This window comes from Amblyomma americanum, chromosome 10 (genome assembly GCF_052857255.1).
Source record: "Amblyomma americanum isolate KBUSLIRL-KWMA chromosome 10, ASM5285725v1, whole genome shotgun sequence".
NCBI lineage: Eukaryota > Metazoa > Arthropoda > Arachnida > Ixodida > Ixodidae > Amblyomma > Amblyomma americanum.
Window position 1 is genome coordinate 108,215,580 of NC_135506.1, and position 16,333 is coordinate 108,231,912.

General features: G+C 46.3%; 1 protein-coding gene across 1 annotated transcript in view; it reads right to left on the minus strand.

Moving 5' to 3' along the window:
* Positions 1-9,408: 9,408 nt before the first annotated feature.
* LOC144108616 (uncharacterized) overlaps positions 9,409-16,333 on the minus strand; it is a 41,651-nt gene continuing 34,726 nt past the window's right edge. Inside the window, exons 12-14 of the mRNA XM_077641808.1 lie at positions 15,737-15,884; positions 12,137-12,302; positions 9,409-9,886 (exon numbers count right to left, since the gene is read on the minus strand). Of these exons, the coding sequence (XP_077497934.1) occupies positions 9,409-9,886; positions 12,137-12,302; positions 15,737-15,884 (792 nt within the window). The remainder of the gene's footprint in view (positions 9,887-12,136; positions 12,303-15,736; positions 15,885-16,333) is intronic.

The window sequence follows — 16,333 nt, forward strand, 5'->3', positions numbered from 1 at the left end:
GGAACCACTGAAACCTCCGCACAAACTCACCTAAAAGGTTGCTGGGTGGGAAAAATGGAGGCCATTCGAGACGCTACGACATAGGAGCTGAGAGCCGTGCCAAAAGAACCGAATCAGTGGCACGTGAGCTTAACTTGGCCTTGGCTCTGGCTGCCGAAGTGGTTCCAGATGACGGTACCTCCGGCCCTGTCTGCATTTTATTTTGTTTATTTGTTTACTCTTTATGGCCGGGGCACGTGCGTGCACGCGTCTCTAACTTTTGTGTGTTAGGCGATCCCGCCACCGTCTGTTGCTGTGCACCTTACTCGCCGCCGCTCTGCTGCCTTGAGGGGTGGCCATTATCCCTTCACGCTCCTTGTTTTTCTTTTTTTTTCTCGTCCCGGGTCGGCTCCCCGCGGCTGCGGGTGGGCGGCGGGGGACAGCGCGTTTTTCTTTTTATTGGTTCCCCCTTTTTTCCCTCTCTCTCTCTTTTCTAGTATTCTTTGCCTCCGTTTGTTTACTTTGTTCATGTGTAGTACATGTCTGCCAGTGCCAACTCCTTAAGAAGGGGAAGAAGATCCCTGTAACCGCAGTCTTGAGAAAGGACAGGCTCTGTCCGAAACGTCGACTTAAAATCAATATATGGTTAAGTGAAGCGTTTTCGACTTTGCATATATATATATATATATATATATATATATATATATATATATATATATATATATATATATATATATATATATATATATATGAAAATGCAGGGCTCGTTAAACATGTGAGACAGACCAACAGCCACAGAAACCAAGGAGCATAGGATATATTTTATTTTATTTTTGTGCGGCTGACCCGTGGAGGTAATTGTTAAATATTTTATTAATTCGGAGGTCGTGGGCTCGGTTCCTACCGGCCGCATGTGGTTGTTTTTTTCTGCTTTTTTAATCAGTACGTATGTTTCCGCGAACAAATATTGGCCAATAATCTCCATTGATCAACGCCACAACTAACCAAAATTGGTTGTTCATTTCCACTTTACTAGCGACAGCTGCAAAGCGAAAGCTTGGATTGGCTGTGGTTTTACTTTGTCAGGCGGTCCCTATCCTTTTCCATATACTTTGCATGCCCAGCAATATCTTTGGGATCGTCAGACTCGGACCGGCGCCGCCGGTACACAGTCGCAACCGACGGCTTGGTATATATGGCTATATATTAAAATGATTAGAGAATGCGAAATCAAATAAAGAGCGTAAGATAAGTTTACTCCTATGCTATCGGCATATTCGAATACAAACTTGTACATCACGAAACGGCAATTCGTTTGGTACCACCCGTATCCCTCTGCGACGACCGTTTAGCCCGCCACGGCCCTCGAAAGGTCGCCCCTCATTACGGTTTCAAGGACCAAGGGTCGTCTTTACGAATCCCTCGCACAAGCCAGAATTCAACTCGACTAACAACTCTGTGCGCAGTTTTGCGCTAGTTTCTTTGACATCGTTCCAGACGCTCTGTGCCAAACTGATAGCCCACAATTTCATCACAAATGGTGACTTCATTTGGAACCAGTCTCGGCACACGCTCGTATTCATACGGTACATAATAGCGAAACGCCAGCCTCATGCTGAAATTAGGAGAGCCGAAAGATAAGAGTGCAGCGGTTGTGGTCAACGATGGTTGTGGTTCACCTGAGCAAGTGGGCAGGCCCCAGCAGTTTCCTTTTCATTTTTTCTGCCACCAATAGCAGATTGAGTATGAGAGAAACATCTTTATTGAGCCGAGCTCGACGTCTTCTTAGATGTCGTCGATGGAAGTGGTTCGCTCTTCACAGGACCTATATGCTTCCCTAGCCGTTTGGCCCCTGAAGATCACGACGAGCTGGTCTTCCAGAGCGGGGCCAACTACCTCCTTTACGGTTGTCCCATAACTCAAACCGACAATATTAAGTACCTAGGTGTCCATATCTCCAGTGACCTATCCTGGCACAGTCATGTTACTAATATAGCTAACTCAGCCAATCGCGTCCTTGGCTACTTACGGCGTAACTTTTCCTTAGCACCCCCTTCCGTCAAACTAATTGCCTATATATCACTTGTCCGACCTAAACTAGAGTACGCCAGTTCTATATTCGATCCTCACCAAACCAACCTGTCGAATTTACTGGAATCTATTCAAAATCGCGCTTCGCGATTTATTCTTTCAGAGTACTCATATCGCGCTGGTGTAACTGGACTAAAATCTCGACTTGAACTTCGTACCCTAGCATCCCGTCGTCAACTAGCTCGCCTTTCTCTTTATCATACATTTTTTCACAGCTTGCCACCGAACAACGCACTCATCCGCCCAGCCCATCGTTTATCCCGTCACAGCCATTTCAAAGCAGTCTACCCCCAGCGCGCCCATACCACAACGTTCCAAAAATCATTTTTCCTCCGTACTGCCCTGGACTGGAACGACCTTCCCGGCCATATCGCTTCCCTTGAAGATCTTCAACAATTCAAGACTGCCATCGAAAATCATTTTTCTTTTGTCATAACTGCCGTACTCCCCGCCCACCCCTCATGTAATACCCCTTAAATGGGGCCTTTGAGGACTTAATAAATGAAATGAATTTAAATAAGCATGGTCTCCCATCGCTCGATAAGGGAGGATAAGGGACGGGGCGGGGTAGTGGGGCAGATAAGAGATGCGTGGATTGCCTTGACGAAATCGCATACTCCAATGACGTGTTAGGACGTGCCTTCTAACTGAGTCTTGCTGAAATTAATTCATTCTCGTACCTTTCCAGGTGCGTCTTGTTTTGAAGGTATGGGTGGGGTAAGGATCCTGCCTGTGTCTGCCTACAGATCGCTTTCTGCTTCTGCGAAGCGATTTGTGAGAATCGGGGTAACGTCGCCTCTCCGTCTTGTAATGGTTCATAATGTCCCTAAAGCTAATTATAGACTGTGGCTCACCTTCCTCTACCCGGTGTTCCATTTCTCGGGCGAACTGGTGGGCAAGCTCTTTACCCTCCAGCCCAGAGTGAGCCGGTGTCCATATCAACTCAACTTTCCTTTCAGGTACGTCGCGTTTACTCTTGAGAATATCTAGTGCCGCAATAGAAACCCACCCCTTACTGTAGCTGTTATACGCCCTTTGCGAGTCACTGACAATTCTTCCTACTTTGGTCTGCGCGAGTGCTAGCGCTATTGTTGCCTCTTCTGCCACCTCCGGAAATGACGACTCGATGGAGGCGCAAGTTACGAGCACATCCCGCGTCTTAACTGACAGCGTGGCTTTCGATGAAAACATGGGTAACGAAGCACCTGTGTTGTTGTTGTTAGCCTATCAAAAGATGGCACATACCCACACTGAGGGATCGGCCAAGAATCGGGTGGCTGTTCACCAGAACCTAGTTGATAAAAAGGAAAAGCACGTGGGAGCGCAACACCGGTGAATTCTTCCTCATGAACAGAAAACGGATGAGAGTTTTGATTTCAAAATTATAGAGAGTGACTCCCTCTTCCTCTCCTTCTATTTGATCTAAAATCTCCGTCAAGGCCGCTATACGAGGAGAGCCTCAGCGCCTTCTTGGCGGTGAAATACATTAGCACTCATGTACTGTGCAAGTCATTTTGCCCGTTAAATAACCAGAGATATTTTAAGCTAACCTGGAGCCAGCCACAGCTGCATCGAACACAGCCGTAATGCTGAACCACAATCTATCCAAACAAATCCGAAGCCCTCCGCTGCACCATGACACGAAGCCCTCATGCAGCTTCAGGGCATTAAACTTCATACGCCGTTCATCTTACTTTTTATGTTTAACTCAAAGGAGGCGACCAGATTCCTCCAGAGGCTGCGCATGTCCACACTGGTACTTTTTCACAGCGGAAAAGTTGCTCGGGATTCTCAGGAAAGCAAATAGGTAAGGCCTTAAAGCACAAAAAAGATGAATGAAACAAAGGAGTAATTCCGTACGTTGGCGCCACTTCGCTATTTTGAAAAAGGAAGGGGATAAGGAGCCGTAGTTAGATCACAATTTTACGCTCCACAGAGGCTTGCTACTGAATGTGCAGACTAGTGAGGGTTACCTTCGCGCAATTTCTCTCGAAAGCAGCACCATTACAGGATTTTAAAATTTGAGATTTGTGCTGTTTAGTTATCCTCTGGCAACTGAGGAGTTCGCAAAGAGCGGGCAGTAAAACTAGTTAGAAGATCAGTTACATAGCAAAAGAAAAGGATTAATGGTCATCTTGGCTTTCATTCAGAAGCTGCACACATCGGTTGACTCGAAATTTATTAGAAACGTTGGATATTAAACATGCGGGCTCTCCTATGTCAGCTTTACCGCTGTTTTCGATTGTCGGAACAGCATTCCCACATTGCTATAACAGGTTGCAATTGCGAGCATCTCTGCAGAGGCCTTTTGCTGTTTTACTGGGTTCCTGTGTATATATAATATCATTTCTCGCACTATTCCGCTTCACACAAGATAAAAACTAGGTTGCCAGGTTCGCGTGTGCCTGCTCCTTCACGTTGTTCTGTCTGCCTTTCTATGTTCTTGTAGTCGAATTGTTTTGTGCAGTGTGAAAAATCGCAGTTGAAAGTTGTACAGAGTAAACCAAGTGATAGTGTGAAAGATGATTGCCATTATGATTTCATTACCTGCATGAATAAAAGCCGTGCACAACAGTGATGTGTACTTGCAATAAAACTTTTTTGGTTACGCACACGTTCGCCCTGCGTATTTCTTGGTTTCTGCGGAGCATATGCACCAGAGAAAGTGGCGAAGACTCGCGGTTAATATTAAGCAGCTGCCTCGCCCACCACCAGTGGTTTCCAGCTGGCTCATGGCTTGCTGGATTTGATTGAGATTCAGTATCGAGCAGGCCATGAGCCAACGGCAAGCTTTTGAACGCGAGTGTGTAAATACTGGTTGCTATTCCATGCAAAGCTCTCAAGTTTATAGGAGTAAAAAGGTGAGGGATATAAGACAAAGCCGCAACAAAACAGCTTGCCGTCGATTACCGAGGCAATGTCAGTGGATAATTGGACACAGGTCTGAAAGTGAATGGTTCTAACTTGGGCTTGCATTCGCACATGATATTGGGCCACATACCAAACAATTCAAATTAGATCTCGGTTGTGCATAGGCTCCTGCTCGGCCCTACGCCAGGAATAAAAACACCTGTGGCTTCGGAGCACTTCCAAAAGCGACGTGACCGCGGCATCCGAAGACCCTTTCTCTATTGCCCACGTTTGAAGCTGGAGCCGAAAAGATGCTATGTCCTCGTCATCGCTTTCGTGATCGGCTTCTCAATCAGGAAGGTGTGCAAAAGCTGTACCTTACCAGTACTAAACAACGGGGCATAAACGTAGAGGCTCACGAAAACGGGTAAGCTTAAGTTAAGGACAACGCAGCGAGCCATGGAAAGAAAAATGATAAGTGTAACCTTAAGAGACCGGAGGCGGGCATAGTGGGTGAACATCCTAGATGAAATCAAGAGCAAGAAATGGTCTTGGGCAGGATATAGAATGTGAAGGCAAGAAAACCGCTGTTCCTTACGGGGAACAGAGTGGATTCCAAGAAAAAGTACGTGTAGCAGGGGGCGGCAGAATGTTAGGTGTGCGGTTGAAATTAAGAATTTTTCAGGCAAAGGGAAATGCAGCAGGCAAAAGACAGGGTTAATAAGAAAGACATTGGAGAGGCCTTTGCTCTGATGTGGGTTTAGTCAGACTGATGATGACGATGATGATGATGATTATCAACCTGAGGACTTGCAAAGGTCCTGATGATGTCAATAAGCGTTTAAATCTACAAAAACCGATGCGGTCCCAGGTTAAGCACCTTCACTTCTGGGAACACGGCTCGGCACGCCCTCACTGTCCGGCACCAAACATTCGGTCCAACATACATCACGCTGTAGCTGGTTGCACTGATTTGACATTCAATCTGCACCGGCTTGGGCCCACGCAGGGAGCTGCAGGCTAACGTTAACGCATCTTTTCCTTCTGCAGCGAAATTTCTGCGAATGACTTTCGGCTGACCTTTTGCAAATCTACAAAGGCATCACTCACTTTTTTGATAATTATTCATCGTTCCACAACGCGCAAGTGAGAGTCGCTTGCTTGCGTCGGCCGTGCAGTGAACTTGAATATTCGACCACTGTACTGGCGTTGCGGATGCAGACTTTGGCTTGGCTTAAATGCGAATATCCTATACGCTGTAATGACGATAATGCTCAAGCGCTCATAATGCATTGTAGATTCTGGTCTATTGGAGTAAAAGGAGCCTTCACTGTTTTTTTTTCTTTTCTGCCAATATGTGAATAGATTACCTGGTAGATTCTGGCCTTTGGATTAAAAGAAGTCTTCACTTGCTTTTTATTTTCGCATATGTGTGAATAGATATATTCTGCTCTCTCTTTTGCGTCCTATTGTTTTAAAAGCTCGGATTTATACTGTTATGCCTGAGTGGAGCAGGAACGAGCAGTTTTACTGCTTCTTTTCGGCCTCAAATTAGGCGAGTGGCATCCTCGCCAATTTCTAAAGCGTACCACCACATACTGCCTTTATGGAAAACTGCGCCGCATTCATTCGGGTGTCAGTTTACTGTCATGTAGACAGAATGCACATGTACTGGGAATTCGTCTAAACTGGCTAAAAACAAAGACCTCACGAATTAGGAATAATTGTACATTCACGTGTTCATCGTATTGAAGACAGTCCAGCACGATTCCCTGTTCAAAGAACAATCAGCCACCAGTCCCGCCGTGTAGAATGCGCGTGACGACGTCGCCACGGCAAAACCTTTTTTCATTATTTACATTGCGATGTGGTAATGTATAGCATAAAATATAGATTCCCATGCATCTCACGGTGGTAATAAGAGTAATTACTCATTTGCATCCAGCCGAGCGCTACAATACGGCTATAAAAAAGTCTATTGTACACTTTTTTCAGAAGCTTCTCAGTTATGTTCGTTCAGTTCGTTCGTTCGGGTGTCACAGTTTACTGTCACGTAGACAGAATGCACATCGTTGTACTGGGAATTCGTCTAAACTTGCTTAAAACGGAGACCTCACGAATTGAGAATAATTGTACATTCATGCGTTCATCGTATTGAAAACAGTCCAGCACGATTCTCTGTTCAAAGAACACTAACCAACCAGCCACCATTATCGCCGTGTAGAGTGCGCGTGACGACGTCGCCACGGCAAAACCTTTGTTGATTATTTACATTGCGATAAGGTAAGGTATGGCATAAAATCTAAACTCCCACACATCTTAGATTCGTAATAAGGAAGTTATTACTCATTTGCAACCAGCTGTGCACCACCGTGCACATAAAGGAGGGCTATTGTACAACTTTCTCAAAACTCAGTTAAGTTCGTTCCGGTCGGGGGTTTGAACCCGGGACCACCGCTTCACCGAAGCAGTTGCTCTAACAACTGAGCTAACCGGGACGGGAAGCATATGATGAGGTGAGTGTGAATTGCAGATGTAAGACAAGAAAAGACGTCAACTATTGGCAGCTGCACTAATTTCGGCGTATAGGCTTGATTTAACGGACATGGCTCAGATTCTCTGAAAGCGTAGGCCGCTTTGGAGTCTAGTTTTGCCTCCACGGCTAGGTCCGCGGCGGCATCAATAGAATCCGTTCAGCTTTCTCTGCCAGTGGAGCGGAAGTTACGAAGTCGAAACGCGCCCATTCTTCTCACGCAATGGAATATAGTCTTTTCTAGAAGGCATATCTGTAACACACACGCCAACCTTATGTAGTCAAGAAAAGACTTTTTTATTAAAACTAATTCGCTAGGCCGGTCTTGTGTCAAGATGTTTCGGTAGATGACGCCAGCTACCCCATCGACGGGCTGTAGCTATAGAGCATAAAAGAGCACAAATGGTAAGGCGGCCAGGCGCACCGTCCTATGGCCGAAATTTTTGATGGCGTGACAGAATTACGGAGCCACCCAGAACCCCGACACAGGAGGGTCAAGGGGGGCAGCCACCCCCCCCCCCCCCAACAGTTTTTTATGGGGGTTGTGCACCCCTGCCCCCTGGCTCCAATTTCTTGCACTTGGATCAGATTTCTGACAATTGAAACACTTAATAATAATAATAATTGGTTTTTGGGGGAAAGGAAATGGCGCAGTATCTGTCTGATATCGTTGGACACCTGAACCGCGCCGTAAGGCAAGGGCAAAGGAGGGAGTGAAAGAAGAATGGAAGAGAGAAGTGCCGTAGTGGAGGGCTCCGGAATAATTTCGACCACCTGGGGATCTTTAACGTGCACTGACATCGCACAGTACACGGGCGCCTTAGTGTTTTTCCTCCATAAAAACGGAGCCGCCGCGGTCGGGTTCGAACGCGGGAACTCCGGATCAGTAGTCGAGTGCCCTAACCAATAAGCCACCGCGGCGGGGCACAATTGAAGCACTTCAGTTCTAGGACTCCTTTCGTGCAAAACAAAGTGGGGCTGAGCTATTTGTTTTCGTAGCCAGTTGTGAACATTTCGTGTATGAATAACTCAAAGCAGTCGTTCCAACAGAAGTCAACTGTCTGTACCGTGTACATTATCATATTTAGCAGAATTTAAATGAGTTATGCACAAAATTTTAACCGAACTGATCACTCGTCGTGCGTATTTCTTCCCGTCTATAAAACGTCCCATGCTACATCATTTTATATTGCCGTGAATATTTGCACTGTTTGTGCGTTCGCACTCAGAAGCACCGGCACGCGGCTTTATGAGTTTGCTTCGTGACGCCAGATGCGACCAGACTTATCTACATTGATCAAGGCTAGGTACGAATGCTTCCACGTCTTTCCGGATTGTTGTAGTTGGCTTTGGTTCTTTATCGCGGCCAACAACTGCAAGCATCCATTTCCATGACCGTTGAGCACGCTTGTGCCTACCGCCGACGTCCAGTCATTCAGTTCATAGTGAGCGAGAGTCAAATCCTTAAACAGTTTCTTTTCGAAGCCTTTTCTTGTCTTTCTGACTGCTGGAGTGTCATCACCACATACAGTTTGCATCAACCTTTGAACATTGGAAAGTAAAAATTATTACAAATGTGTGCAACTGAGCATCAAATATGTAACAAAATAAGCTCGAAGTCTTGTCTCCCCCAATAAAAAATAAGTTCCGGAGTCCCCGGAAGGCTCCACATATAACCTTCCCGTCATTGTCAAGACAAGCTGTCATCGGGTGTAATCACGTTCCGGGGTGTTTTCTACGGCTTCGTCTTTTCCAATAATGTTTGACTTCCTTTTGCTTTTCATTTGAGGAATGGAGACGTAAAGTGTATGGGACAAAAAGTTATTTATTCAGTACAGAACGCTGAATGTCGCAACATCTCACTACATCGCTGACGCATCTTGCACTACCTCTTTACGTGGTCGACCTTGACCTGGTTTCACTCCTGGCGGTGGTAGTGCAACTCCCGTAAGCTTCTACGGTGCCGGCGCAGACGCATCTTGCGCTATTACTTTACGTGTACGACCTCGGCCCTGCTTCACTCCTCCTTGCTGCGGCGTACCCTCTGTTGTGTTACGCGGTCGTACCTTTGGCGCCGTTCCGTCTGCCCTTAAGTGTGGCCGGCCTCGGGCCCGCTTCAATTCTTCGTTACCCTCCGTTGTGCCCAGCGGCTTGCATGTATGGCGCCTGAGCCTCGTGACGTCCTCGGCACCAGCCCCGCACCGCGGGCAGGTCAGCGGGTACCGGCGGGAGTGTATGACCTGCTCGTGCCTCCTTGCATGGGCGCGTTCCCTGAACTTCTTGCCGCACTGGCTGCACTCGTAGGGCTTCTCACCACTGTGGATTATCATGTGAACCTTCAGAATGTCCGGCCGGGAGAACCTCTTCTGACACAAATGGCACACGGAATCTCGCCTGCCAACGTGGGTACGCTCGTGCCTGATGATATCAGCCCTGCATACATGAAGGGTAAGGATAAGCAGAATTACCGCACAACTATGAATATCTTCTCCGTATGCCTCCTTTAGTCGACACCTTTAGCATAGCATGTACCATGTTACCGTTACTGGTACCGTACTGTAGTACCTGTAGCCCGCGAAGCCAGTACACATTCACACATCATCCTGACGGTGCCAGGAGGCACCAGGTTCCCGGCAGCTGCGCGTGCGCATGCAGCATCAGGAGCAATCAGCGCGCGCTCACCGGCGGTGGGCTGTCTTCCGGTACTTCGGTAACGAAAACGTGGGACACGGTAGGCTAAGGGTGTCTAGATATGTGTGAACATCTCTTTCAAGGTTATGATTTCGCCAGTGACGATCGCACCTTCCATCTATATTTCTGCCGCTGATGTTAGGCGCATCTTCGCCTGCTTCTGACGCATCTCTTCCGCGTGAGCGAACGTCTCACGCTTACTTTCTTTCCGCTCCTGCTGACATTTCCTTCCTCTGTCCTCGCTGAGGAAACCTCGGCTCACCCGTAGTTCAGTTGTAATGTGAGCGACTCAGCAGTAATGCTTGATAATCAGGCTTATTGAGGAGTGTCTGAGGTACCACTGCTCAGTTCAGCTCTGCAAGCATTGAAACTCGCACGCGCAAAGTCACACAAAATTCTTTAGCGTCCATAAAGGTATGCGCTTATGAGGGGCTGGCCACGAGTCGACCAGAATTGGCGGGCGGCTCGTCCACTTGCCCGAGTCGAGGCCGCTACCAAAAGCACCAGCCGGGCCATTTCCTACACGGGAGATTCGCTCAATTCTGACACCGCAGCAGCGGCTTCAGAGTGCCGATTTCTACACTGGGGAGGCAGCAAACAACGGCCGCGGTTATAACGAACACTCGCTTATTACGAAATAAGGTGGTGCTACCGTAAAAATGTGTGTAAGAAGAGTGGCACTGTGTCTCAGATATAACGAATGACTTAAGCCGTGCAACTCGGTTAGGTCGAACATGGTTTCGCCATGAACTCGACAACTGTATATAAAAACTCGCACTTTCCGCGACCGCACATGGCGAATAACGCCACCCAGCCCCGGTTGCATTGCTCTGAAGAGAACATCGCGACGCAGAAAAGTAACAAAATGCAGCATTAGAAATACGCAAACTCGGCGGCGAGGCACGCCGACGGGTTAAGGAATACAACGGTGATCACTGGGTAAGGGTGCACCGGCTGGGCAAACCTCTAAAATGCAAGTGAGATTAGCGCAAGGTCGGCGATCAACTAAAGGTAGCGATTAGAGAAGTTTTAATAGCAGTCACGCAGCATGCCTGGCTTGCCAAGCCGATCACATGGCCAGGGTCACCAGCCCAATCTTCTCTCCACAATCTGCGCTGCCACCGTGAGTAGACAACGCCCAGACAGGCTGTGGAGTTGACACGTTCTGCGCGTACTTGCGCCAGATTCTCGGCCGGATGGACCCAGGCGTGGCAGACGATTGTGACGCACGAGGTGTTTGCGGCAACGTGTCCTTCTTGGGCTCATGACCGGCATGGGTGACTTCGTTAACGCCGACATCACTGAGCCACGAACTGATGAAGCATTTTAGGCAAAGTACGAGCGCTCCCAGACTTCTGGGAACATTATGAAGACCACGACGAGGAGGCGTACCTATTTCCACCTGCCTTGAACGCTTACCTTAATTAGTTATGTCGTGTCCCTAAAGCAGTTTGTTGGCGGCAAGGTCCTCAGTGGGGAGCACATGGCCACCGTGGACCGCTTGGAAGGCACCTTGATAGGGCTTGCTTTCAAGTATCAGACGCATATAACTCGCAAACTCACTTTCTCAAATATATGTATTGTTTTTCTGATTTTGTAATTTCGGTGTAATATTAGAAGTTCACATACAACGAACATCGAATACAACGAACGCAATCAGTGCGATCGTCAGGCTCGATTGCACTGTAATTGTAAGCTTGCTGGAAAAAGCGGGCAGTGTTTCTTGATAGAAAATGAACACAAAATGCGAACAAGAAGCGCGAAGAGACACTTTCGAGCACGCTACTGCTATTAGAATGCTGATGACTGTGTTGTGCTCTGTTCCTAAATCGTGTCATTCAAGCATTCATTGCGTATTTTTAAGGCGACTTCACGATTTCTGCTTTTTAAAAATATTTACGGCTTCAAAAGATGCCTTTTCAGAAGAAAGGACATCTCTCCAGTTCAAAAGTCACGATTGCGTCAAGCAACGAACGGCACTATAAGACCTACTTGCGAGTGCTCGTGTAGGTGCAGTGCGTGCAGTGGTGGATTCCCTCCGTGCTATGCCAGTGTTTCCGCCGGGTATGCATTTCTAAGTTGTACTGCTTAGTGAAGAGGTCGTCGCACTTCTCACAGGCGAGAAACAGGCTGTGCAAAGGAATGTTATTGACGTCCTCTGAAAAAGAACCGAGCAGTGGGAGTAGCGAATGAGCACATGTGGAGTGAAGAACTGCCCAGATAATTCAGTGTTCTTAAGGTGGACCGTGACAGAGAGGAAAAGGCCGCAAGTAGTACTTTTTCACATCAGTTCCTTTGTATCAATTAGGTGCATTGTAGTTTCCTTAATATAGTAATAGATTAGCAGGTCGTGTTAAATATTTTGCCCATTCGCGAAACAAAGGCAGTGCAATGGTACTAGTCTGCACAGATCGGTGAATAGGTAATATAAACCTTAAATTTAAAAAGACAGTGCCTTTTCTGGAAGCGCTATTGAGTAGCTTCGCATCGGTACACACACACCAGAAGAGAGTTCTCTCACAATGCTTATGTCATTTTCATGCACTAAAGATATATACATAAAAACAAGCACCCATGCTATTTTATCCACAGTTCAATCTCCCTGCTTATTTGGCAATGTGTCACCTTTCCTTCAAGTTTTGCCCAGATATCCTTGCACAGAATGGTCTGCCGTCTATGCGGACATTCAAATTGTTCATAATCAAGCATAATATAATTAGCTTAGACTTGAAGACGGAAAGGAAGAAGCTAGTGAAGAAGTTCATTAACGAGTTAGCAGTTAGAGGGAAGGAAGAGTAGTTCAGGATATCGCTGTCAAACCAATATTCAGTTTAACTGAGGAAGGCGATCTTAATTTGCATACAATGAGGTATAATTTGACAACTGTCGTTAGGCAGTGCGCAGCAAAAACAGGCGGTAGGACAGTTCGACAGGATACCGGTAAGCTATCTCAGGACACAAAAGATCTGATTAAGAAACGTCAAACTATGAGGGGAACTAACCCTACAGACAGGACAGAACTAGCAGAGCTAGCCAAGGTAATAAACAAGCGCAAGGTTACCGACATAACGAAGCTCAATATGGAGACAATCGCGCATGCTCTAAAGAACAGTGGCAGCCTAAAAGCGGTGAAGAGGAAACGCATAATTGCTAACGTACCATACCTGCAATCTACCTCTCACCTCTTCAGGAGTTCAATATACACCAGAGTTTGCGAGCTATATAGACTTAGGTTATCATGAGAATATTAGATTAGTCAAAAGCGTGGAAGCCATACGCTTACCGACATTGCCTGACAACGCTTAGCCGATTCAGTATACTCTACGACGTCTGCCCCATTTTGGAAAATACCTGCCGGTCTAATTACGGTCGACGAGTTCTGCATGATCTGTTACCATGTAAGTTAATTGACTATATAAATCAAGATAACAAGATTTCTAAACTGCAATTTTCTGATCTCATTGCCATGTTCATATGCTGAATCTTTATTATTTTGTGTAGCATGTGATAACTGCTCAATTAGTGCTGTGTGATGTAGTTTATTTTGACAAGTTGAATGTTTGTACCACTTATAGTTTCATTTTTATTGCTTTATATTTTGCTTTATGCTGACTGAACTAGCTGTGTCCTAGGACATTGCTCTTTGTGCTTTTCTCGCTGCTGCCCCTGCTTGATAAGTGGGGCCAAAGACAACTCAAGCCGAGCTTGAACGGCTTTTCCCTTGGCTCCTTTTTCACTGTATAGTGAGAAAAATAAAGAATGAATGAAGAATGAAAGAGAACAGGAGGGCAATAACATTAACAACATGGATAAGATAGGTAAAGTAGCCAAACAGTTCTATACAAATCTGTACAGTAGCCAATGAAATCGGAAACATCAATGAGAGAGAGTGTCCCACACCACTGCGTCATCCTGCCAGTGACGAGAGAGGAAGTAAAGAAAGCCTCAAGAGCAATGGGAAAGGAAAAGGCAGGTGGGGAGGATCAGGTAACAGCAGATCTGTTGAAGACCGGAGGAGAGATCGTGCCAGAAAAACTAGCCACCCTGTTTACGCAATGTCTTATGACCCTTGACCGTACCAGAAGCAAATTTTATCTTAAATCATCAAAAAATAGAGGCCATGAACTTGAAAAGTTACAGGCTGATCAGCTTACTCTCCATTGCCTGCAAGATATTTACTAAGGTAATCGCTAATAGAGTCAGAAAAACATTAAACTTCAACCAACCAAACATTCCGGCATGCTTTCCTAAAGGATACACCACAATATTTCAGATTCAAACTATCAATCAGGTGAAATAAAAATGCTCAGAATACAACAAGCACGTATATAAAGCCTTTATTTATTACGAGAAGTTGTTTGAGTCAGTGTAAATCTCAGCAGTTATACAGGCATTACAGACTCAGGGTTTAGAAGAGCCTTATATCAAAATACTGGAAGGTATATACAGCAAAATGGCATTCCTCTGGGACACTTGGTATGAATCTGTCTTTGGGCCAGCGTGAATTTTGGAATGCACCAATGTAGACACACACATTGGAACACGGAACACCATAGCTACTATAGTCCTGCATAAATTCAGCAAGAATATACAAACAAGGAAGGGCCTCAGGCAAGGTGACATGATCTCGCCAATGATATTGCCCTCTTGTTTGCAGGAGGTATTTCGAGGCATGAATTGGGAGCATTTGGGGATAAGAGTTCATGGAGAATACCTAAATAATCTGCAATTTGCTGATGACATTGCCTCGCTGAGTCACTCCAGAGGTGAACTGCAAATTATGATCAATATGTGTGACAGGCTGAACAGAAAGGTGTGTCTAAAAACTAACATGCAAAAACCAAAGTAATGTCCAGCAGCATAACAGCCTAGCAGGAAAACAGCAGTTCACAACTGGCAGCGAGGTGCTGGAAGTGGTAAAGGTATACGTCCAATTAGAACAAGTAGTCAAAGCTGATGCGGACCATGAGAGGGAAATAACTAGAAGTATAAATGAGGTTGAGTGCATATGGCAAGTTCTCTCAGATTATGAATGGCAGTTTACCAATATCACTCAAGTGAAAAGTGTACAACAGCTGTATCTTACCGGTAATCACCTACGAGGCAGAAACACGGAAGCTAACGAAAAAGGTTCAGCTTAAGTACAGGACAACCCAGCGTGCCAAGGAAAGAAAAATGATACTTGTAACGTTGAGAGACCGGAAGCCGGCAGAGTGGGTGAGGGAACAAACGCGTGTTAATGACATCCTAGTCGAAATCAAAAGGAAGAAATAGGCTTTGGCAGGTCATGCAACGCGAAGGTGAGAGTGTGTTGAGTACATCAGTCATTTGATGTGCGGTCGCCGCTACATAGGGAAGGAATCCCTCCGACTTCAGAACGACACAAGGAACATCCTTTACCCCTTCATCAGCAAAGGCGTGCGAGAATATAACAAATAGTGGTTCCTCATTACGTATCATAGATGAGCGAAGCAAGCAGCCAGTGGCCTTTGCATATGCCTTCTTCTAATTACTGCTGTATCAATAACTATATCCCCTCCTCCATGCAGGCCTCTGTTCAAGTCTCATGTCAATCGCGAATCGCACACTTACGGTTCTTGTCGTGCTGTTCTTCCCGAGAGGATGGCTCTTCGAGCAGATGCTGATCGCCGCTCCCAGGTACCTCCCAGTGGTCCGGAAGCGCCTCGGGGGAAGTCGAAGGTGGGCTTTCTCTGTGAGTCTCCCCAAAGGCGTCGCTTGCCTACGTTAGACGCGCATGCAGAGAGTGGAAAGAAGTAATGTTTGCTTTCAAAAGACCAGGGAAGGCGATCGGTGGTAGCTGTAGGTTTACGGGGCAGCGAGGTTTAAATGTTGCTGTTAGAAGATGTTGGGCTGGTCAGTTTATAGTTATTGCAAAAAAAAAAACTGCACGAAGAAAATGGGACAAAGAGAAAGGCCTTTGTCCGCCTTTGTGCCTGCTTTGTTGCCGCCGTCTTCGCGCAGTTTATTTGGGAAACAAAGTTGCAGGCTCTGCATCAAGGTGAATCAACTTCCGGGAGGTGAAATGGTTTGCCTTGCTTCAGAAACCGCTCCGTACATGTAGCGTGTTGCCCAGAGCTTGTACAGGTGACATAGAAGGGCTATGGGTCGGGCTGGTGGGTAATTCAGATGACGTTCTATAGCGCCGAACCATGAAGGAACAAGATCCCA